This window comes from Leucoraja erinacea, chromosome 9, assembly GCF_028641065.1.
Source record: "Leucoraja erinacea ecotype New England chromosome 9, Leri_hhj_1, whole genome shotgun sequence".
Classification (NCBI taxonomy): Eukaryota; Metazoa; Chordata; class Chondrichthyes; order Rajiformes; family Rajidae; genus Leucoraja; species Leucoraja erinaceus.
The window spans coordinates 26,004,051-26,028,575 of record NC_073385.1 but is presented as its reverse complement, the minus strand read 5'-3'; the positions used below and the strand labels follow the sequence as shown (position 1 = coordinate 26,028,575).

Sequence of the window (24,525 nt, the reverse complement as noted above, 5' to 3'; positions counted from 1 at the left end):
CCTGTTCTGTTTCTGCAACTATGGGGCCACCATTGATTGTTTAGTTTTAGTTTTAGCTTTATAGAGATACAGCATGTAAACAAGCCCTCAGACCCACCAGGTCTGCGCCGAACAGTGATCCACGTACACTAGCACTATCCTACACACTCAGGATAATTTCCAATTTTCACCAAAGCTGAATTAACCTACAAACCTGGACGTCTTTGGAGTGCGGGAGGAAACCTGAACTCCCGATGAAAACCCACGTAGTCACGGGGAGGACGTACAAACTCCGTACAGCCAACGCCCGTAGTTAGGATTGAACCTGGGTCTCTGGCACTGTAAGGCAGTAACACTACCGCTGTGCTGCCATGCTGCCACATGGATCGTGGATAGCTTTGATAGAAATCAAACTAAAATAATGTACAAGTTCACTCGAAAATCGGACTTGGTTTATCTGGAGCTTAGATAATATTGATTCTCACTTGCAACATTTGCAACAAAGTTAGCAATTTGAACTCGATTCTGAGATGTCCAGGAACCTTGGTTCTTCTGAATTTGACAATGTACCATTGTCACAAAAAGAGAACACATAATTCCCCTGCTTCGCAGATGATCTTGGAAGTCAATGAACATTAAATACTCTCTTTCTTCATGTTAATATCTCATCTTGAAAATTCAGACATTTTCTGAGTCGAATGAGGAATGCAGAATCATTTGGTCCTTTGTTAACTGTCATTACACACCATTCTGTTTAAAATATATCAGCTGATTTTAGGTCACAGTTCTTCATATTAAATTATCTCCGGCAGCTGCAAGTGCTTAACACCTGGAGACAACATGGATCATGGAAATCAAAAGACTTTCATACTATATGGCTGGTAGTGTGACTTTCGGTGCCAGCTCCTCGGAATTGAATGAGTGAGATTTCAGAGGTGCAATAAATTAATTCACAATCATCTTCCCTGCTTGAAGTAGACATTGGCACTGTATGGTTCCTCTCAGATCTGATCAGGTTTTGGCAAATTTTCATAGTTAGGCTGTTCCATATGTACTAGTACAGGTGAACCATGTTTACTGTGATATGCCATGCCTTGTGTTCAATACGAAAGACATCACAATTAGCTAATGACAGACCTTGTACCAGTGCTTTCTGCAGGATCTCTCTCCTCCTCTACCTGCTTAAGTTTAAAACAGGCCAGTAATTGAATTACCATTGGTTCCATTGAACACTTGACCAGGGAATTTGAGATAATTAACAATAAATCATTTATTTTGTTATGAAATAACTTCAATTGAAATTGAGAGATTACCATATCCTTGTAGTAAGAGCAAATAACAACCACAGAAGGCTGTGGAGACTGTCAATGGATATTTTTAAGGCAGAGATAGATTGTTGATTATTACGGGTGTCAGGGGTAATGGGAAGAAGGCATGAGAATGTGGTTAAGAGGAAAAGATAGAGGAAAAGATAGAAACAGCAATGGCGGAGTAGGATGTGCTGAATGGCCTAATTCTGCTCCTATCACTTATGAACATGAATTTTATTTCTGTATCTCCATGTTACAAGCTGAAATGTACACATAACTATAATTGTCCTGGGTTGAATCTGTGGACAATCAAGTAAGGGGTGATTTCTGACAATGTCATTCTTGCAATCTGCTGCCCTTGGTCCACATGGTGGCATTTGCCAGTGATAGCGCATTCCACCCTTCCTGACTATCAAGGTAGTCTTACCTTGGTGGTAAAGTCACTTTGCCATCAATACTTATAATTGAAACTTTCCTTTGAGACACTCCCTTTCCCCAACTGGCTTGATCAAGTCTTCAACTCTTTTCCTCTACTGTCTGGGAAAGTGTTAGCTATTTGATGCTTCTTATAACGTTAGTGTCATAGAGTCATACAACATGGTGACATGTCCTTCGGCTCAACTCATCTATTCCAAACAAGATGTGCCAACTAGATGTTGCATTTGCTTGCATCTGGCCCATATCACTCTATGTACCTGTCCAAAGGTCTTTTAAATGTTTGGTTATTATACCTGACTTAACCACTTCTTCCAGCAGCTCATTCCATATTCCCACCACCCTCTGTGAAAAAAAGAAAGTTGCTTTTCAGGTTCCTATCAGATCTTTCCCCTCTCACATTAAAGCTATGCCCTCTAGTTCTTGATTCTCATATGCAGAGAAAAAGACTATGTGTATTCACCCTATCTAGTGCCCTCATGATTTTATACACCTCTTAAAATGTCACCCCTCAGCCTTTTCCATTCCAAGCAATACAGTCCTGGGCAAGTGGGCCACACAAATGCCCAACCTCTTCCTATAGTTCAATCCTGGCAACATCAATGTAAATTTTCTCTGCACTCTTTACAGCCTAATGACTATACGGTGACCAAAACTGAACTCAACACTCCCAAGTGTAGCTTCACCACACCTTGTACAACTGTACCATAATGTTCCATCTTTTATGCTCAATTCCCTGACAGATGTCCAATTGCTAAAAGCCTCTTTACCACTCTATATGTTTCAAGTGATATTTTCAGGGAACTATATACTTGTGTTCTACAACACTCCCCAGGGCTCCACTGTTCACTGTGAAGGTGCTGCCCTGTTTGACCCCCCAAAAATGCCACATCTCTCACTGATCTGAATTTAACACCATCAGCTATTTGTCCACTTGATCAAGTTCAAACTGTAACTCTTCATAACCACCTTCACTGACTACAATATCATGTTTGTTATAATTCCTGAATTACAGTCAAAATTGTCAATATAAGTTTTTACTGTGTTTACACTTTCTACTTCAATAAATTTCCAATGAAGAGACAGTTCTAATAAAATTATACATTCACAGCAGTAAATTTCACATGAAGAAATAAAAACTTCCCGGCTCCTGCTGTGTCTTCATACACACAATTGGTTTAATTATCTGTGCTACAAAAGTATTATTTTAACCATTTGCAGCCTACCTTACCACAGTATTAGGAATATTATAGCTTCATGCCCAGTCTTCTGCATAGATGCCTGAATAACCAAACCATCTGTTAATGTAGGTACAGTTAGCCACTCTTGCAGCAGCTGACCAAGTCAGTTTGTTTTGTTTATGGAACGATTATTAAGAATTGGGATGGGGGTGGAATAAGACCAATCTGTAGAAACAAGGAACTGCAGACGCTGGTTTGCAAAAAGGCGACACAAGGTGCTGGAGTACAGGTGGCACAGTAGCGCAGCGGTAGAGTTGCTTCCTAACACCACTGGGTTTGGTCCTGATTATGGGTGCTGCCTGTGCGGGGTTTGTGCATTCTCCCTGTGGCCACATTGGTTTTCCTCGGGTGCTCTGGTTTCCTTCCATATTCCAAAGATGTGCAGGTTTGTAGGTTAATTGGCTTCTGTAACTTGTCCCTAGTGTGTTGGATAAAACTAGTGTATTGGTGACCATTGGTCAACTTGGTGGGCCGAAGGGCCTGTTTCCACACTGCATCTCTACAACTAAAACTAAAAAACTCTTTCAGTGGGTGAGGTGGCAACTCTAGAGAACATGGATAGGTGATGTTTTGGGTTGGGACACTTCTTCAGGCTGATTGTGTTGGTGGGGAGGAAGAAAGCTGGAAGAGAGGGGCAGGACAAAGCCTGGCAGGCAATAGATTGATACAGGTGAGGATTTTCTTTTGATCGGCAGATGGTTGGACAAAGGCCAGAGATGAAAAGACAAAATACAAAGGGATTGAAGAGTTGCAAATTGTGAAGCTAAATTAAATAATGTAGGTGGAAGAGGAGGGGGAGACAGGAGCGTCACCTTTCCATGTCTTTTAGAGATGCTGCCTGACCTGCTGAGACTCTCCAGCAGTTTGTATCTTTTTCTGAACAATCTGTATCCTATAGTGAGTGAATATTGTCTATGCTACACATGCAGCAGCCTGTTATGAAGGATTTTAAAACAGACTATGAAAGAGCAAATATTTTAGGATTACAGCCACTATATTCTACTCTCTTAAATTCTGCATTCACAGGTATTCCAAGTGTCCGTCATCCATGTCATTTGCAAAATGGTGCAAATGGCTTTCAATTCAACAGAACATAATGCAATGATGCCATCTAAAACTGCAAAACAAAACTATCAGCATAACTCTCATACACTTTCTTGCCGGAAAGCATTTAGAGAAAACATATTATTTTGTCTTCAATGCCCAGAATGCAAGCACCCTTTCTGGCTCACATTCTACATAGTTAATGCTGAATAAAGGGATTAGTAACCACAAGATCAAATTGGTTGTCATATTCTCACTGGTCATATTGGTGACAATTTTTAACCTTGATAAGATTCTGAATGATTTGAAAGATAATGAAAGTTTGCCTCAAGGACTAACTGCTTGGTGTTGCTTGGTGACACCTTTACGTGCGGCATTCGTAAACCTAAGCTCAAAGCTGTGTGTAAGTGATTTGCAATCTGTGACAGCATATATGAATGATAGTGTTCCAAAATCAAGGTGTCAGATAAAATAATTGTCATTATTATGTGGGTATGAAATAATGTGTTCACAATGTACCATTGGACCATAGAATGATAACGTTGTATAGCATAGAGACAGGCCCTTCATGCCTATCTTGATGCTTACCCAGACTTATCCCATTGCCTCAATTAATTCCATATCATTCCAGACTTTACTCATTCATGCCCCTTGCTAAAGGAAAAACAGACCCAGTCACCGGGCAACATCCTCATGAATCTTTTCTGCACCCTCTCTGACTTACTCACATCCTTCCTGTCATGTGGCAACCAGAACTATGTACAATACTCCAAGTGTGGGCTGACCAATATTTTGCACAACATGGTGTCCCAACACTTTTATTCACTGCCCTGGCTGCTGAAGGTAAGCATGCCTTATGCCACCATCATCACACCTGTGTTGCCCCTTTCAGGGAACTAAGGACTTGTATCTCTAAATCCCTTCCTAAGGGAGCCTTGACTCCCAACTGCCCTTTACTCTTGTGCGTAGGAAGGATCTGCAGATGCTGGTTTAAATCAAAGTAACTCAGCGGGACAGGCAGCATCTCTGGAGAGAAGGAATGGGTGAGGTCGAAACGACACCCATTCATTCACTCAAGAGATGCTGCCTGTCCCGCTGAGTTACTCCAGCATTTTGTGTCTATCTGCCCTTTACTCTTAATATATTTTGAGAATTCACCACTGAGTCCATGAGGACCATTGATCACCTGCACACTAGTTATATGTTATCCCATTAATGCATCCTACACTCGCTAGGGCCAATTAACCTACAAACATGCATGTCCTTGGAATATGGGAGGAATCCGGAACACCCGGGGGAAACCCACGCGGTCACAGGAAGAACGTACAAACTCCGTACAGGGAACACCTGTAGTCAGGATCGAACCTGGGTCTCTGGTAAAGCAGCAGCTCTACCATTGTGCTTCTGTGGAAAGAGATGCAGATTCAGGTTAAAAACTATTTTCCTATTTTCACAGGGGAACTTGTTTATGTTCAGAGAGAATGCTTTGAAAATAGACACAAAATACTGGAGTAATGGACCTGTCCCACGGTACGAGTTCATTCCAAAAGCTCTCCCGAGTTTGCCCTGATTCGAACTCGGAGATTTACGGTAATGGCCACTCGTCGGTACTCGGGGCACTCGTGGACATTTTTATTCATGTTGAAAAATCTTCACGAGTCTTCCTGTGCTTGCCTGCCTTTAGCGAGTCTTCCCGAGTACCTGCCGTTAGTGCTAAGAGACGTCCCTGTGCTTACCACGAGTTTGATTTTTTTTAAAACTCGGGAGAGCTCTTGGAATGAAGTCGTACCGTGGGACAAGGCTTTAACTCAGTGGGTCAGGCAGCATCTCTGGAGAAAAGGAATAGGTGACGTTTTAGATCGGACCCTTCTTCAGATTTTCTCAGAAGAGAATGCCTTGATAGGTGGCGAGCAAGAAGACAGATGTCTTCTTAGACCAGGTGTTGACTTGGAAAAGGTGATAAAGATTTGTTAATTTCAGCCAGTCTGGAGGAGGCATAAAGAGATGGGAGATCTGTGAGAGAGAAACATACATTTGTGAGGTGCCCCACACAGCATCTAATGGCAGGCCAAAATATGAGCAGCCAGCAGGTCAGGCAGTATTCATGGAGAGAGAAACTGGTTGGGATGTGGTTTTGGGTGATGAATTGTTAGAGGGTTAGCATTTTAGTTAACAGTCTTACATGGAGGAAGGGTTGGGCACACCAGGCTGGGGTGTTAGTATTATCTCTCTCTCCAGCCTCGTTTTGTAAGTGGTCCCATTGGCAGGACTGAAGAAGGTCCATCTGTCTCCTCAGATCCTGGTGAACTTCTACCGCTGCACCATCGAGAGCATCCTTACCAACTGCATCACAGTATGGTATGGCAACTGCTCTGTCTCTGACCGGAAGGCATTGCAGAGGGTGGTGAAAATTGCCCAACGCATCACCGGTTCCTCGCTCCCCTCCATTGAATCTGTCCAAAGCAAGCGCTGTCTGCGGAGGGCGCTCAGCATCGCCAAGGACTGCTCTCACCCCAACCATGGACTGTTTACCCTCCTACCATCCGGGAGGCGCTACAGGTCTCTCCGTTGCCGAACCAGCAGGTCGAGGAACAGCTTCTTTCTGGCGGCTGTCACTCTACTCAACAATGTACCTCGGTGACTGCCAATCACCACCCCCCCCCCCCCCCCCCCCCCCGGACACTTATTATTATTTATTCAAATCGTTTGCTATTCGCTCTTCAAGGGAGATGCTAAATGCATTTCATTGTCTCTGTACTGTACACTGACAATGACAATTAAAATTGAATCTGAATCTGATTATTTTTTTTGTTTGGTCCTTCCCCTATATTTTCAGTCTGATGAAGGGTTCCGACTCGAAATGTCACCCATCCTTTTTCCCCAAAGATGTTGCTTGACCATATTAGTTACTCCACAACTTTGTGTCTATCGTCAGTATAAACCAGCATGTGCAGTTCCTTTCTACACATTATTTGTTTTTGTTCTGATATTTGGTGTTTCCAGTTTTTGCTTACCATTCAGTCCTTGGCCAGTTATGATGTAAATCAATTTTTTACTGCACAGATGTTGCTCAAAATGCCAGTTTTTTTCCGCAGCTTCTTCTTTTATTGCAGATTTCTAGCCACCGCTGCTGTTTTTTTATCTTGCAATTTTTATTTATTTCCCCTGACCTCCCCATTAACACCTTCCCCAGACAGATTAGCTATAATTACCGAACATGAAACACCATTCCTTAATCATCATTAATCTGTGCATCCCACTTTCTTTGCTCTCATTTCTCTGCCAGACATCCATTTTCTTCTCTACATCCCTTCCCTTCTCTATGAGTTTAAGCGTGCTTGTTTTTCTAATTTTTTCCAGTGCAGTAGAATAGCAATTGTCCTGAAACGTTACCTTTGATTCTCTCATAGACTCATACACCGTGGAAACAGGCCTTTCGCCCCAACTTGCCCATGTCAACCAACATGCTCCATCTACACCTGTCCACCCCCCTCCCCTCCTGAGCTTGGCCCATAACCCTCTAAACATATCCTATCCATGTACCTCTCTGCATGGATGATAGACACAAAATGCAGGAGTAACTCAACGGGTCAGGCAGCATCTCTGGAGAAAAAAAAACAGATGAGTGAAGACCTTTCTTTTATCAGAAGTATGAAGAAGGGTCTTGATCCAAAATGTTACCTATTCCTTTGCTTCAGAGATGCTGCCTGACTTGCTGATTTTCTACAGCATTTTGTGTCTATCTTTGGTGTAAACAAGTATCTGCAGATACTTCCTACACTTTACCTTTCTGCATAGATGTTGCTTGATCTGCCTAGCATTCCAGGTTTTTTTATTCCTATTTTTATTGCATTAACGCAAACTTTGGATCTGACCTAGTCAGTATATTCCTACTTATCTTTTATATTCTGTGGAATTAAAATAATTCCTATCAATGTATCACAAAAGTGGTGCACTCTCTTTGAACTTTGACTATTGAATGAGCTGCCAGCAGAGGTAGTCGAGACAGGTAAAATAACAACATTTAAAAGACATTCAGACAGGTGCATGAATAGGAAAGTTTTAGAAGGATATGGAGCAAATGTGGGCTGGTGGGACTAGTGTAGATGGGACAACTTGTTCAGCATGGACAAGTTTGGAACAGTTTCCATGCGACATGACTGTTGAATGAAGGTGCTTTTTCTCAGTTCCGTTTAGTTTATTGTCACGTGTACCAAGGTACAGTGAAAACCTGGTCTTGCTTGGTAACCAGTCAGCGGAAAGATAGTACATGATTACAATCAAGCCATTCACAGTGTACCAATACATGATAAGGGAATAACATCTAGTGCAAGATAAAGCCGAGACTCACCATTGAGATAAGTAGTACTTCAGGACTGCTCTCTAGTTGCAGTAGGATGGTTCAGTTGCCTGGTAACAGCTGGGAAGAAACTGTCCCTGAATCTGGTGGAGTGCGTTTTCACACTTCTGCACCTTTTGCCCGATGGGCTCTGTGGCTCTGCCTTCTGTATCAAAGTTAATAACCATCTCTAATGTTACTTGCTCAGATCAGATGGACCAAAACTGCAGGAAGTGCCTCAGACAGGTTCCACGATAACAGTGTCTTCAACGAGACCTTGAGGATCACCAGAATCCAGCGTCACCAGGGAGGCCGCTACTACTGCAAGGCTGACAACGGCTTGAGTACCCCTGCAATCAAGTCCATCAGAGTAGATGTTTACTGTAAGTAACGAGCGAGCACGCTGACATTTTTCACCCACAGTGTTCTGACCTGCACAGATTGAGTCCCATCAAAGTTCATGATTGCTGCAGAGAACCTCTGGTTGGTTACTGCTTTGATTGCTGAGACTGTTACTGAAAGATGTGGCAGGAGAGAAATCCATAATTAATGTTGTTATCCACAAATCTCTTCTTTCTCTTGTTTGGGGACGTGCTGTTGAGCTGCGAGCCTCCTGGGACATACCTGTAAGGGGTATGGTATTAATGAGACAGTGGCAAGTGTTGTAAGGGCTGTACACTGGGGGATTGAAATGGGATCTTCTTCCATACAATAAGTTATCACTGTTATGGTTGCACATGGATTTAAATCTTCATTCTGAATGCATATGAAAAATTAAATTACATTTGCTGAAAATAACAACTCTGATTAATTCTGCAGAGTATATGTTTGCAATATAAACAACTTAAGCTTATCTTTCTATGTAGCACATTGTGAATGACCAGCAGAATGTTTGGGTTCTGTAGATTTTTGTTTATCAATTCAATCAAAGTTAGCCTCATTTCAATGGTTTGAAACCATCAATGCACAACAAATATTTTGTGATATTTGAAACATTACAAATGTGAGTAACGAACAGGACTCATAATCAGCAGTCACATTTTCAAAGAAGTCCGATAAACCGAGGGATATGATTACTGATCCAAAATCTTGTGTCGCCGAAAATAAGCCGTTACTAATTGCAGAAACAATTTGCTGCATCAAATGGCGTGATAATTCTGCAGGTGAGTCTCTCTGTCTCTCTGTAATATTAAAGCAGAGGCATCTTTCAGTGACTTATCACTAGAAGGAATGGGGAGCTCTTTGATTTCACTTGTAACAATTGTTAAAAACATACAATGATCTCAAGCACCGTCTACAACTATAATCCTGCCTGGACTCGCATTTTCATCAGGAAAGGGTTGAATGAACCTCAGCTGTGTTTTTTCTTTGCTGTTGGCTTTGATCTAGTCCAGTTTCTCATTAATGATCAATTTATCTGAGTAACCTTGCTCTCAGTTTTCAACAGATGTCCTGGAGAAAAAGGAGACGTTTGAATGAGAGGTTATACCAAATTGGAGCAGGAGCAAGCTTTGTGTCCCCTCAGATCTGCTTTGCCAACACTCATTAAGATTGTGGCTCTTTCAGCAATGGAGCTAGAAACCCGTTCACCAGTTATAGGAGTAGATTTAGGCAATTTGGCCCTTCGAGTCCACTCCGCCATTCAATCATGGCTGATCATGACAACCAAAATTCATTTTGTAAACACAAACTTTTTAAAAAGGCGATGGAAACAATTGAGCTGCAGCCACCTGACAACCAAAATTCATTTTGTGTACACAAACTTGTTAAAAAGGCGAGGCAAACAATTGGGCTGCAGCCACCTGACAACCAAAATTCATTTTCTGAACACAAACTTGTTAAAAAGGCGAGGCAAACTATTGGGCAGCAGCCACTTTACAGCCGCATCGACGGGACTCACTGTGGAGTGGACGTACGTTCAGTGTTATTTGCTGCTCAGAGAGCCGTGACCCTCTCGCTTCCTGGGTCTGGCAGAGATTGAGTGAGTGACCACTCTTCCAGGTTTTATAGTCCCTCCCCCTGCCGCTAGCGGGGGCAGCAGAGAGAATGACAATTTTAAAAAAAACATAATATCTCTCTGATTTTATAATGATGGGAAAAATCCTCCGGTTCCGGAAGGCAGAGGGGGGGCTCTGAGTGAGGTGGCCAAAAATGATGGCTGTAGGTGGCGGAGTTCTCTCGGAAATCACAGCACAGTGGGCCAAAAGCGGTCAAGATCAGACTTTTAGTAATATAAGAAGATAGATGGGAGAAAACTAGAGAAAACCCAGGTAGTCAAGGAAGAAAGTACAAACGTTGCAAAATCAGCACTTCTTTGGGGGAATTAATTTTGGGTAGCATGATGGCGCATCAGTAGAGTTGCTGCCTTACCGAGACCCTGGTTTGATCCTGACTGTGGCTGCTGCCTGTATGAAGTTTATACGTTCTCCCCATAGCTGTTTGGGCTTTCTCCCGATGCTCCGGTTTCCTCCCACAATCCAAAGACGTACAGGTTTATAGGCTAATTGCCTTTTAGTAAAAAATGTAAATTGTCCCTAGCGTGTGCAGGACAGTGATAGTGCTAGTGTGTGGGGATCGCTGGTCGCTGCAGACTCAGTGGACTGAAGGGCTTGTTTCGGTGCTGTATCTGATCAGTGACAACGACGAGTCAGCCTACAGGGATGAGGTCCAGCACCTGACAACCTGGTGTGCCAACAATAACCTCGTCCTCAACTCCAAGAAGACGAAGGAAATTATTGTTGACTTCAGGAAGATCAGAGGGGGCAGACATACCCCCATCCATATAAACGGGACTGAGGTGGAGCGCGTCTCCAACTACAAATTCCTCGGGGTACACATCTCGGAGGATCTGTCCTGGTCCCTCAACACCTCCAAGCTGATCAAAAAGGTGCAGCAGCGCCTTTACTTCCTGAGGAGGCTCAAGAAAGCTCACCTGTCCCCCCAGATCCTGACCAACTTTTACCGCTGTACCATCGAAAGCATCCTGACCACCTGCTTCACGGTATGGTACAGCAGTTGCACCGTAGCGGACAGGAAGGCACTACAACGGGTGGTGAAAACCACGCAGTACATCATCGGTGCCCCGCTCCCTGCCATGGATGCCCTCCACCGAAAACGGTGTCTGAGACGGGCCGGGAAGATCATTAAAGACCCCTCCCACCCCAACCATGGACTGTTTGCCCTCCTCCCATCAGGGAGGCGGTACAGGAGCCTCAGGTCTCGTACCAGTAGGATGAGGAACAGCTTCTACAATAATACCATCACAATGCTGAACTCGGAGTCCCGCCGATAGACTTCTCCAGTCTCTCCGTCCACATTGTTCAATTATTGTTTGATTATTCTGTATTTTTATTTTTAATTCTATATTGCAGTATACTATGGACTGACGCTAAACTGCATTTCGTTGTACCCATACTCGTATTTGTGCAATGACGTTAAAGTTGAATTGAATTGTATCTCTGAATTAAACTAAACTAAATTTGACTAATTTTGCAGATTCACAATTTATTTTGAGAAGAAATCCATCCTTATCTCTGCCCCTGCATATAAAACGTTTCCATGCAATCACCTCCGAGTCTTCTGAATTCCAGAGAGTACAGGCACAATCTACTTGATCATTAATTACAAAACCATCTCTTCACCCCAGAGATCGACACTTCTCTAAATTGACCCCAGTTTAAGTATGTTTTCCTTTAATAAGCAGATCAAATCACTAATTGATACTACACACTGATGGCTTGTACACCTGCAGTAAGACTCTTGCTCTCCACCTTCCTTTCAAAGGTCGAGATTCCATTTGCTTTCCTAATTAGTTCCTGTATTCTGCACACGAACAGGTTTTTGTTTAATAGGAAATAAAATCAAATTTTAAATTATGTTTGCTTTAATACAAATTTCTTAAGAACTGGAGGTTGAGCATTCTGATTTTGATAGCTGTGGGAATGGCAACCAAGCTGCTCGACTGATGACTAGTAATGTGAACAAAGTTCACCTGTTAGAGGAATTCAATGCATTCATATGACATTGTTGCCTGCTATTTTCTTTGATGTGTTCATGCATTTAGCATCAATTATTGAATGTCTCTGTTAAAACAGTAGACAGAAGATGATATCTGAAACCATGAAGCATACAGCACTGAAGGTGGTTATTTAATCCATTGTCACCTGTGTGAAATGGCTGGAGCCATTTCAAACCATTACCCATCATCTAACTCTCTCCTCATCCCACGCTCCAACAACTCAAACAATTTTTCTAACGACTCCAATTTCTCTCAGTGACAATTTTTAAATTAATGGTCCTATCCACTGACTCTTCATCTTTCCCCATCCACTGGCATGATTTTTTTCTCACACTACAGTCCAAGGAATCCTAGTTTCAAATGTCATTTCTGATAAATGTTCCTGCTCCATTGTTCAAGTTCATCGCCTTTCCGTGCTTTAATCAAGAGTCAAAGGTGTTTAATTGTCCCATGTACCGATAACGCTACAATAAAACACGTACTTGTAGCAGCATAAGCCTGTTAACACAATGGCCATACAGTATAACAGAATCAAAAAATCAAAAACTCAATATTTCAATAAATTCAATAAATTAATAACTATTATTTAATATTATTTAAAGAATGGCCAATGCCACAAGAATTACTCTATTATACAAGTGTATTATAAAAAACATATCAATCTCCTTCAATCTAGCATTCTATTCTTCTGTAGATGCAACCCAGTGTGTGGTTGCTTCTGTTTAGCTTCTTTCCATTGATTATAAAACTGTTAAAATTACATTTCTAGCTTTTCCATATGCATACATCCCTGTTACTTTATGATGTAAATTTGGCAATCAATTTCTTAAGGCTTTGGCTCTTTGCCTACCATCAGCAAATTCTGAGGAAGCTCTATGTCAAAGTCCAAAACAGCGGGTATGCCAAGAACTGAGAGAGACTGGAATTTAGCTTTGACCCAATGGTTATTTTATTTCCAACCTTTCCCTCGTGCAAACAAAGAAATGTTTACCTTGGGTTTCAATTCTTATATCATAAGTTCATAAGTCGTTGGAGCAGAATTAGGCCATTTGGTCCATCGAGTCTACTCCATCATTCAATCATAGAAACATAGAAAATAGGTGCAGGGGTAGGCCATTCGGCCCTTCGAGCCTGCACCGCCATTCAATATGATCATGGCTGATCATCCAACTCGGTATCCTGTACCTGCCTTCTCTCCATACCCTCTGATCCCTTTAGCCACAAGGGCCACATCTAACTCCCTCTTAAATATAGCCAATTAACTGGCCTCAACTACCCTCTGTGGCAGAGAATTCCACAGATTCACCACTCTCTGTGTGAAAAATGTTTTTCTCATCTCGGTCCTAAAAGATTTCCCCCTTATCCTTAAACTTTGACCCCTTGTTCTGGACTTCCCCAACATCGGGAACAATCTTCCTGCATCTAGCCTGTCCAACCCCTTAAGAATTTTGTAAGTTTCTATAAGATCCTCCCTCAATCTTCTAAATTCTAGCGAGTACAAGCCGAGTCGATCCAGTCTTTCTTCATATGGAAGTCCTAACATCCCAGGAATCAGTCTGGTGAACCTTCTCTGTACTCCCTCTATGGCAAGAATGTCTTTCCTCAGATTAGGAAACCAAAACTGTACGCAATACTCCAGGTGTGGTCTCACCAAGACCCTGTACAACTGCAGTAGAACCTCCCTGCTCCTATACTCCTACAATCATGGCTGGTCTATCTTTCCCTCGCTACCCAATTTTCCTGCCTTCTCCCCATAACCCTTAAAAATGAAGAATCTGTCAATATCCATCTTAAAAATACCCAATAACTTGACCTCCACAGTCATCTGTGGCAATAAATTCCACAGATTCTCCACCCACTGACTAAAGAAATTCCTCCTCATCTCCTTTCTAAAGGTACATCCTTTTATTCTGAAACTATGGCTCTCGTCCTAGATTCTCCCACTAATGGAAACATTCTCTCTGCATCCATGCTATCCAGGTCTTTCACTATTTGATAAGTTTCAATGGTCCTCCCTCATCTTTCTAAACTCCAGTGAGTAGAATTCCAGCGCCATCAAACATTCATCATACATTAACCCAATCATTCCCGGGATCATTCTCGTAAACTTCCACTGGACCTATTCCACATCCTTAGGTACCGGGGTCCTAAACTGCTAATACTCTAAATGCGGTCTGACCAATCCCTTAAAATGCTTCAGCAAATTTCTTGAATTCTATTTTAAAACATGCCCCTGATTTTAAAATGAATATCCGCTAATAGAACATTATGATGACATGGAATTGATGCAACATTTGGACCCAAAACACCGACCATTTCTTTCATTCACAAATGCTGCTCCAGCAGATAATTTTTTTTGTTGCTTCTGAGTTCAAATTAGCTTGTCCATGATTAACCAATTTATTCTTCTCTCCATGAAGTTAACAAAATTGACCTTGTGGCAGACTGTTCATTAGCTTCTCACTGCCTTTTGTCGGGGACAAGTGGTTCAGTCAGAATTACTCTGGGAATAAAGAACCACAATATAATTTATATAGCTACTTCTCGATAAGTGTGGAGTGTGCACCTCTGGTGGCCTTAGGATGAGAGCTCTTTGGTCTTCTGCGAAATAATTATTTCTATTCTAAGAAAGCAAAAAGCTCATTTGTAGCAACTTGGCAATTAGTTTTTACCCACCTGTGTCCGAAGCTTGAACTGTAGTGGTGCTGGTCGACTTCAAACTGAATGTGGAAATTAATTTTAATGTTTTAGTGTTCATAAGACTTTGTGCTATACAAACTAATGGTGATTTTTTGTAATTGGTTGTGAAGTGTGTTAGATGTGAGGATTTAGTAAATGTATCATATTGATGTTTCCTCTTTTGATATGTAAGTTATTTGTTTAGATTTCAATCACACTTCCGGACTGCAGAGTGACACAGCGGTAGAGTTGCTGCCTTACAGCACCACAGACCCAGGTTCAACCCTGACTAAGGGTGCTGTCTGTATGGAATTTGTACATTCTCCCTATGACATATGGGTTTTAATCCGGGTGCTCTGGTTCCCTCCCACATCGAAAGACGTTCAGGTTAATTGGCTTGTAGGTTACTTGGGTTCTGTAAATTGTCCCTAGTGTGTAGAATAGAACTAGTGCATGGATGGTCATTGTCGGCAGGGACTTGGTGGGCCGAAAGGCCCTTTTCAACAACTGTATCTCTAAACCTAACTAAACTAAACTCTCATTACAAAATAAGGCTGTAGAAATGTTTGATAATATGGCCTAATTAAATGCAAATTTGGAATTCCTGCTCCTGTCAGATACGATGCAATTACCAAATAAGCATAGTGATGGACGGTTCTCATGACATTTTGTGATAGAGAGGAAGCAGGAGGGGTCCAACTTTTACACCTAGATGCCCAAGGAACAGACTGCTAATTAGCACCACAAAGGAATGTAGAAAGATTCACCAGCTCATGATCTTCTTCTGAGAGATCATCACTCGTGGAAAGGTCTTAGGTCTTAGTGCAGTTAGGTTGCACTTCAAATTGCAGTTAGAACCCGACAATTTACGGTAGTTTAATTTAGAGATACAGCGTGGAAACAGGGCCTTCACCCCACCGAGTACTTGCCAATCAGCGATTCATGGAATGACAATGTGGCATCAAGTGAGACGTCAGATAATCACCCATTTCACTTTCATTTCATTTCACTTGCACTTTATGTGCAATGTGATGAATAAAACTGTATTGTATTGTATTGTATTGTATATTGTATTTCTTTGTGAAGATATTGGCCCAGGTTCTTCCCTGGAGCAGTGAGTCAGGCCTCTGCTGCTAGGTTCACACTTGCTTTGTGAACATTTGTCATGTGGACATTTGTCCATGAAGCCATCTCCAACTGGTCAATGATGTCCTGCACAGCATAGCCATAAATGATATCATTTGGCAGAGGCAGAAAAAAACAGTTGCAAACGTTCAAAAGCCATGAGGAAACATGGGAATCATGAGCTTTTCTCAGGTATATCTGGAACTAGACCTTGTCAATTGTACATACAATACCTTATGAAGTTTCAATTTTGTTTCATATCACATGCTCCGAGATGCAGTGAACAGCTTTTTGTTGCATGCTCACCAGTCAGCAGAAAGACTATACATGATTACAATTGATCCATTGACCGTGTATAGATACATGATAATGGAATAACATTTAGTGCAAGGTAAAGCCAGCAAAGACCGATCAAGGATTGTCAGAGGGTCATCAAAGAGGTAGACACTAGTTCAGTGCTGTTCTCTGGTTGTGGTAAGATGATACAGTTGCCTGATAACAGCTTGGAAGAAACAGGGAAGTGCAGATGCTGGTTTACCAAGGAGAGACACAAAGTGCTGGAGTAACTCAACGGGTGAGGCAGCATCCCCGAAGAACATGGACAAGTGACGTTTCGGATCTGGACTCTTCTTCCCAGTCTCTTATTCCCAGTTAACTACCTACATGCCTAGTTTCTGCTGGGAATAGGGTTAAACACCACTCCTCTATCACAACAACAAAAGCAAGATGGATCACTATTTAGCCCAGCAGCAATTTGAGAATGACCACCTTTAAGGAAAACACCAAAAGTAAAAGGAAATTTATTGAAATTAATTACTGTAGAAATCTGTTTTTGAGACCATTTGCCCATTGAGGCCAATATCTTTCAGACGGAACATGTTGCAGACAATTGCAAGTGGAAAACAAATGAATTACGATCTAATGTTGCACACTCCACTGTGCACAGCAGGAACTATTTCAATCAGACTGCCATGTTCTTAAATGGACAAATACATGCGTTGGAACTGATGAGAATAAGTTTACAAGAAATAAGTGCAAATTAACATCCTGAGGCTGTGCTTAAAAACTACATGGGGAATTGTGACCGTGCACGGAACAGCTGCCAGTGGTGTACGAACCAAAATAATAAAGGAAATGTAATTATTCCTCAGTTCTGGAATACAGTTGTCGCATGTTCAAAGTCCATTGCTGTGACTACAGCACAACAAACTAAACACCCCTGTGTAGTACTGAGGGAGTGCTACGCTCTGAGGATCACCACCCTTCAAATGATGTATTAAATTAAAACCTCACAGAACTATACAAAGGAAGAGAAATGGAAGTTTTCCCAATATCCTAGCCAGTATCATTTCCTTCACCAACATCGTGAAATCACATAATTATATTATTATCATGTTTTTGTCCGTGGGACCTATTTCATAGCAAGAAACTGTTTAAAAAAGTTGTGGATGCATTACTTTAGGATTAGATGTTTAGATGCATCCTAAAGTTGAAGATGGAACCACTTACTTATTGCCACTGGTTAAAAAAATTGCAAAAATAAATAACTTGGTTGTAGGTTTACAGGGGAAGTTACATTTTCCCACTTTTGAAGGGGAATTTTAAGTATACATTTTACTGCACTTTAAAACGTTAATTTTATTCGGAATAAAAAATATATACAAAACAAGAACTGTGCAAACCTTCTTCCGACATTCTGACATGCATGTGTGTCCTTGCCAAGCTTAATGATAATGGGAGAGAGACACAAAAAGCTGGAGTAATTCAGCGGGCCAGACAGCATCCCCAGAGAGGAGGAATGGGTGACGTTTCAGGTCGAGACACTTCTTCAGACTGGCTAGGGATAAGGGAAACAAAAGATATAGATGATGATGTAGAGAGAAAACGAACAACAACGATAAGGAAACAGGCCATTGTTAGCTGTATGTTGGGTGAAACCGAGAAGCTGGTGTGACTTGGGTGGGGGGGGGGATCGAGAGAGAGAGGGAATGCCAGGGCTACCTGGTGAGAGAAATAATAACCATACCACTGGGCTGTAAACTGCCCAATCGAAATATGAGAAGCTGTTCCTCCAATTTGCATTTAGCCTTAACGGCCTGTCCCATTTGTGTGTCATTTGCGCATCACACAGGTGGCGCGCAAAGATTTTGTGAATCCCACAATCCTGGGGCGCCGCTCGCGACCGCGTGTCACTGCCTACATCACCACGCACCATGCGCGCGTAATGCGTACCATACCGTGTTGAAGGTATATTTACCACAGTGAAACTCGGTTGTAACCATGCTGTATTATTTGGCATATTCTGGAAATTTAAATGGACACAAATTGATGTAGGCAGTGACCGCGTGTCACTGCCTACATCACCACGCACCATGCGTGCGTAATGCGTACCATACCGTGTTGAAGGTATATTTACCACAGTGAAACTCGGTTGTAACCATGCTGTATTATTTGGCATATTCTGGAAATTTAACTGGGCACAAATTTGGATACTTATCTGTTGCACATCAAATGGCATAATTTGCAGTCATTTTGCTTGAAATCTCAGATAGAAGAGTTCCAATAAAAGATTGATACAAAATGCTGGAATAACTCAGCGGGTCAGACAGTATCTTTGGCAAAAGGAAAGTACATTTCGAGTTGAAACCTTTTTCACTTCCAATAAAACATTATTGATTCAATAAAACGTTAGTGTCAACATTGTTGACTCTATTGATCAGTGTCAATACCGAAGGAGGCCATTTGACCCATCAGGTCCATGCCAACTGATAGAGGAACAATCCCATAACTCATCTTTATATTTCCTTACATTATTTGCCTTCAAACATTGGCACAGTGGGGCAGCTGGTAGAGCTGCTGCATCACAGCACCAGAGACCTGGGTTCGGTCCTGATCTCGGATGCTGTCTGTGTGGAGTTTGCACTTTCACCCTGTGACAGTGTGGTTTTCCCCCGGGTGCTCCGGTTTCCTCCCGCGTCTCAAACATGTGTGGGTTGCGAGGTTAACTTTGGAGGTAAGTTACCCTTAGTATGTAGAACTGGTGTGTGAGTGGGTGATCAATGGTTGGTGTAGACTCGGTGGGCCAAAGGACCTGTTTTCATGCTGTATTTCTAAAAACTAAAACATGCTTGTACCCTGGGTGTTTGAGATTGACAATTTGCACCAGTGCCCTGAAGTGCACAGTAGTCTTGCCCCTTGTTCTCATCTCTTGCATTGTCCAGAATAACCCATCCACCAACACTGTTGTTTTATTTTTAAGCCGTAGTTTCCTTGGAAAGACATTAGACTATTCAGCTGTGCTCCATTCTGAGATGAAATGTCTTTTGGCTGTTTTGATGGTTTTCTTTCTTTAAATAATAGGCAGAAAAACATCAACTAGCATATTTTGAAAAGGCGTTATATAATGGCATGTCTTTTGGTTTCTATATTTTCCCAATAGTCCAATGTCTATGATATTTTGGGTATGTTCTAAATATATTGGATACAATGCAGGTGCATATTCTGTGATTGTTTCCATCAGTTTTGTTATATGGTATTGATAAATGGGAGAGCTCTTCATCCCCCTATATTAAACAATTTATTTGACCCATGAGGACTCTTCTTTTGTGCAGCCATTGCTCATTAATTTAATAAACTGACTACTGCAGGTTGAAATCTTTAAGTAACTAGACTTGTTACACTGGAGCCTAATAATGCATTGAAATGAACTTCATTCAATACCTGCACATGTCACTGTGTAAAGATTTTAAGTAAACACCGGACCTGTGGGAAAAGGGGTGAATGGTTTGTGGTAATGAAGGATCAGGTTTGTTGACTGGATAATATTATCACAGTGGTTCTCGTGTTTACAGGAGTGGGAGCAGGAATAGCAACAATGCTGTAATTATTTGTTCCGGTATAAGCTACTGGAAGACTACAAAATGCCACTTAAAACACAAGACAAGTTGTATTGTAGGTTTTGCCAAGCTGTTAATCTCTATGACCATGGCAGAAGATTTAAATGTTAAGGAAGTATTGGAAATGTAGGGGTATCTCCACATCTTTCAAATAACACAAACTTTAACAGAGAAGGTAGTGGGTTCCTGCTGCAAAGATAGTTTCTGGTCCAAGGCTCATCTTTGATCACAGCTACACCATTGAAAGTGGCATCATGTTGCTCTCCGGCAGGGAAAATAAATTAATGGGACAAGAATAGGATTGTGAAAGGAGACAAGCTATTACAGAGTGGAAGTTGTATTAACGAGAGGAAACAGGAATGTTTAATATTCTTGCAATTAAAAAAAAAAAAGACTGTTTAAGCAATTATTAAGCTGGATATGTGACAAATATGGAAACAATTAGATGAGACAGTAAGGGCGTTTCATCAACCTATCACAAATCTCCTGATTGGAAGTGATTATCATTGCTGGTAACATATTTTCCCGTGACCCTTCACCCACGCTCTCTTCGCTATGAGTAATTATTGTAGACTTTCACTACAGTTTGCCGTCAGTCTTGAGTGAAAACTGAAGGATTCCCCTGAGGAGGTCTAACTAATTCTTCATTCACTTCTTATGGATTGACCTGTGGTGAGCAGGTTTCTGCGAGGGGTCCTGTTCTGATTGAATGAGGAGGTTCTGTGAGAAGAAATATGTCCAGTTAGTGACAAATAAGAGCTGATGGCAGCAGTAAGCAGAAACCAATGGCAAACAGAAATTAAAAGCACTCTTTGGAGATTTGCTCAGTTGAAATCAAATCTTATGGGATAACAAGATTATTTTGAGTCCACTTGACCATAAATGAGAATGACGTTATGTAACCTGCTGTCCATATGAGTGAGGCATCGTTGGTGCTCCACGGGAGTGGAACCAAAAATGGAGTGATTCTGTTCCAGTAGTTCATCTGTGTCGGAAGGAACTGCAGTCGCTAAGGGCGATTCCTCAGAGGAAGGGTTTCGACCCGAAACGTCACCTATTCCTTTTCTCCAGATATGCCGAGTTCCTCCAACATTTTGCACAGGAGGGAACTGCAGATGCTGGTTTAAACCAAAGATAGACACAATAAGCTGGTAACTCAGTGGGTCAGGCAGCATCTCTGGAGAAAAGGAATAGGTGACGTTTGGGTCTAGACCCTTCTTCAGACTGAGAGTCAGGGGAGAGGGAAACTAGTCATATGGAAGGGTACACAGACAATGTAAGGCATTACCGATAGTTCATCTGCTTCATTACCATTCAATGAAACTAATTTATAAAGCCTCCCCCCCCTGAAAACAGGTTACATTTCAGTTACTTTCCAGTCATGAATATGAGGTTATACATTAATAAACCATTGGAATTCTTTCCAGAGCTAATTATCTTGGAGGATCCAATATATTTTTGAGGCACCATATTTCAGAAGGAAACAAAAATATCAAACACATTTAGAAAGTAACAACTCAGATTATTCTGTGTTATGGGATTGTGCTGTCAGACGTTCTTTGGAACATATGGGAACATATCCAGGAAAAGAGAGTTGATGCTGTTAGCTGAAATCATAGCTGATTTGTGGCTTATCCTTTTATCCCAATCGGAGGGGCAAGGAATTGCAGGTGCTGGTATCTTAAACAAAACACAAAGTGCTGGAGGAACTCAATAGAGTATCTAGCATCTATGGAAGGAATGAGCATAGCATGTCCACTCACTCCAGAGATGCTGTCTGACCCAGTAACTTTCTCCAGCACTTCGTGTTATATGCCAATTTCTGTCCCCATCTTCATATAAATTTCATTAGCAAATTACTTTGACAAATTATTTTGAATCAGATTTTAAATTAGCAATTGACTTCGTAACAATTGCCATTTGCAGGAGAATGGTTCTGCTTTACCACTACCGCATGTAGTTTATTTTACTAAAAATGTCCCAACTCAGTCAAAGGACCATGTACCAAAATTCAGGGCTCCCTTGCCAGTAGAAATTACTTCTTGCAAGTCCCCTTTATCATCATATCATTAACCTATTAAAAGTTTGATCTTGGATGTGTGCGTGCGTGCGTGTGTGTGTGCGTGCGTGCGTGCGTGCGTGCGTGCGTGCGTGTGTGTGTGTGTGTGTGTGTGTGTGTGTGTGTGTGTGTGTGTGTGTGTGTGTGTGTGTGTGTGTGTGTGTGTTATTTATTTTTGCTTGTGTATAATCACATCTTCTCAAAAAAACATTGTGCAAACGGTGACATTTTTTTCATATTTCGGTAGAGATTTACCCCCTGGAGTCCAAAATTGTCTTATCTGAAAAATGAATGCTTTATTTCCTGAGTTATTAATGAAAATGTTCAAAAATCTGAAAAAAACTTTGAAAAAAAAACGGCTGTCTGCTTGCTCGCACTGCGAGTGACGTCTGTATTCATAATTTAATCCTTGGAGATTGAAGTATCATTCTTTTATACATACGCTGTATTTCTTTTAAGACTAATCTCTCCTTCCTCTGTTTGGACACACAACCGCTCCTTATATTCCAGGTGTGATCCAACAAGGCTTTCTACAGCATCAGAAGATTGAGCGGGTAGCTAATTGAGATATTTATGTTATTAAGAGAGATAAATTATGATTGCTACACCTTTGGGTTCACAATGAACACGTTGTTTGCACAAAGCAGAGCATGCGGAGAATTTGATCTGTCAGAGTACTGCTCAAGCAGTACTATGTATTGAAATTCAAAGCTTCAAGCAAAGCTAGAGATGAAAACGAAAAATACTTCCCATGGATTAGTCAATAGGTAGAGTAGAAAATTATGATTTGATTAAAATTTGATGGAGATTGAAATGGGATGTATGGGGATTGATGAGATAATGAGATACAAAAGCAGACAATGCTTTTGTAGTAAGTATATTAAGGGAAAGGGTAACTAGAGAGAGAATATGGCTCCTCTGTGTTAAGTAACTTACTGGAGGGGAGTCTGAGGAATAAGATATATATGCATTTGGATACGCAAGGAGGGATCAGGAATTGTCAGCATGGTTTAGTACGTAGGAGATGATGTCAGGAATTTCAGTTTTTTGAAGAAGTAACCTTAAAGGTTGACAAGGGCAAGATTGCAGTCACTATCTATATGGATTTTAGGGAGACATTTTATAAGGTTCCGCATGGTGGGCTGCTCTGGAAGGTTAGATCCAGGGAGATACACTGGATATGGAATTGGCTTCATGCTGGTGGTGGAAAGGTATTTTTCAGACTGGAGGCCTGTGACGACTGGTCTACCTCAGGGATCGGTGCTGAGCTTATTGCTGGTTGTGGTTTATATCAATGATTTGGATGAGAATGTACAAGGCATAATTTGGAAACTTGCAGATGACACTGAAGTGGGTAGCATCATAGAATGTGTAGATTATTAATGAAAATAAGTGTGAAGTGTCCCATTATTTGAGGTTAAACTAGGACAGGACCATCACAGGGAATGGTAGGAAACCAACACAGTCACAGGGCGAATGTGTAAACTCCACACAGGCCGGTTCTCTTGATACTTTCAAGAGAGAGCGAGACAGGGCTCTTAAAGATAGTGGAGCCAGGGCTTATGGGGAGAAGGCAAGAATGGGGTGCTGATTGGGATGATTGATTAGCCATGATCACATTGAATGGCGGTGCTGGCTCGAAGGGCCGAATAGCCTACCCCTGCACCTATTGTCTATTGTCTAACACCTGAGGTCAGGATTGAACCTGTGTCTCCGGCATTGTCTGGCAGCACTTCTCCCAGCTGTGCCACTGTGCCACCCAAGGTTAAGGCGAGAGGGGAAAGTTTTAATAGGAACCTTTTCACTTAGTGGGTGGTGAGTTTATGAAATAAGTTGCCAGAAGTACAATATCAGAATTTAAAGGACACTGAAGCAAGTACATAGGCAGAAAAGGTTGAGAGAGATATGGGCCAAACGCAGGCAAATGGAACGAGCTTTGATAGGGTATAATGGTCGCCATGGACAAGTTGGGCTGAAGGGTCGGTCTCCCTGTTGCATGATGCTACGACTCTATGCATTGTATGTCCCATCATCTTCGTTCAGGTGGTCTTCCCATAGATGATGTGGGCTCTTTAATGTGCAATCTGCTTCGACACGAAAATGTAGGCCAGAATTTTGAGCTGAATTGAAGAGTGAAGGTAGGAGAGATAGGATTACAAGAGAAGGGGCACTTCAAGCCCAAGGATGGGCATTAACCAGCGAGAAGAACTGTGGACTGTACTAGGCAAAAGCAGGGACAAGTTTACATGATAGAACATAGAAAAGTACAACACAGGAAAAGGACCCATGAATCACAATGTCTGTACCAAACATGGTACCAAAATAAACTACTCGCATCTGCATAACCTTTGATGATTTATATTTAAAGAAAATATAGAGTGATTAGCAGAAACCTTGGGA

The 24,525-nt window shown here is 41.6% G+C and overlaps 1 protein-coding gene across 1 annotated transcript in view; it reads left to right on the top strand.

Annotated features, from left to right (window-relative positions):
• Positions 1-24,525, top strand: part of mdga2a (MAM domain containing glycosylphosphatidylinositol anchor 2a) — an 845,563-nt gene that overhangs the window by 276,215 nt on the left and 544,823 nt on the right. Inside the window, exon 3 of the mRNA XM_055640389.1 lies at positions 8,557-8,731. Coding sequence (XP_055496364.1) covers positions 8,557-8,731 — 175 coding nt within the window. The remainder of the gene's footprint in view (positions 1-8,556; positions 8,732-24,525) is intronic.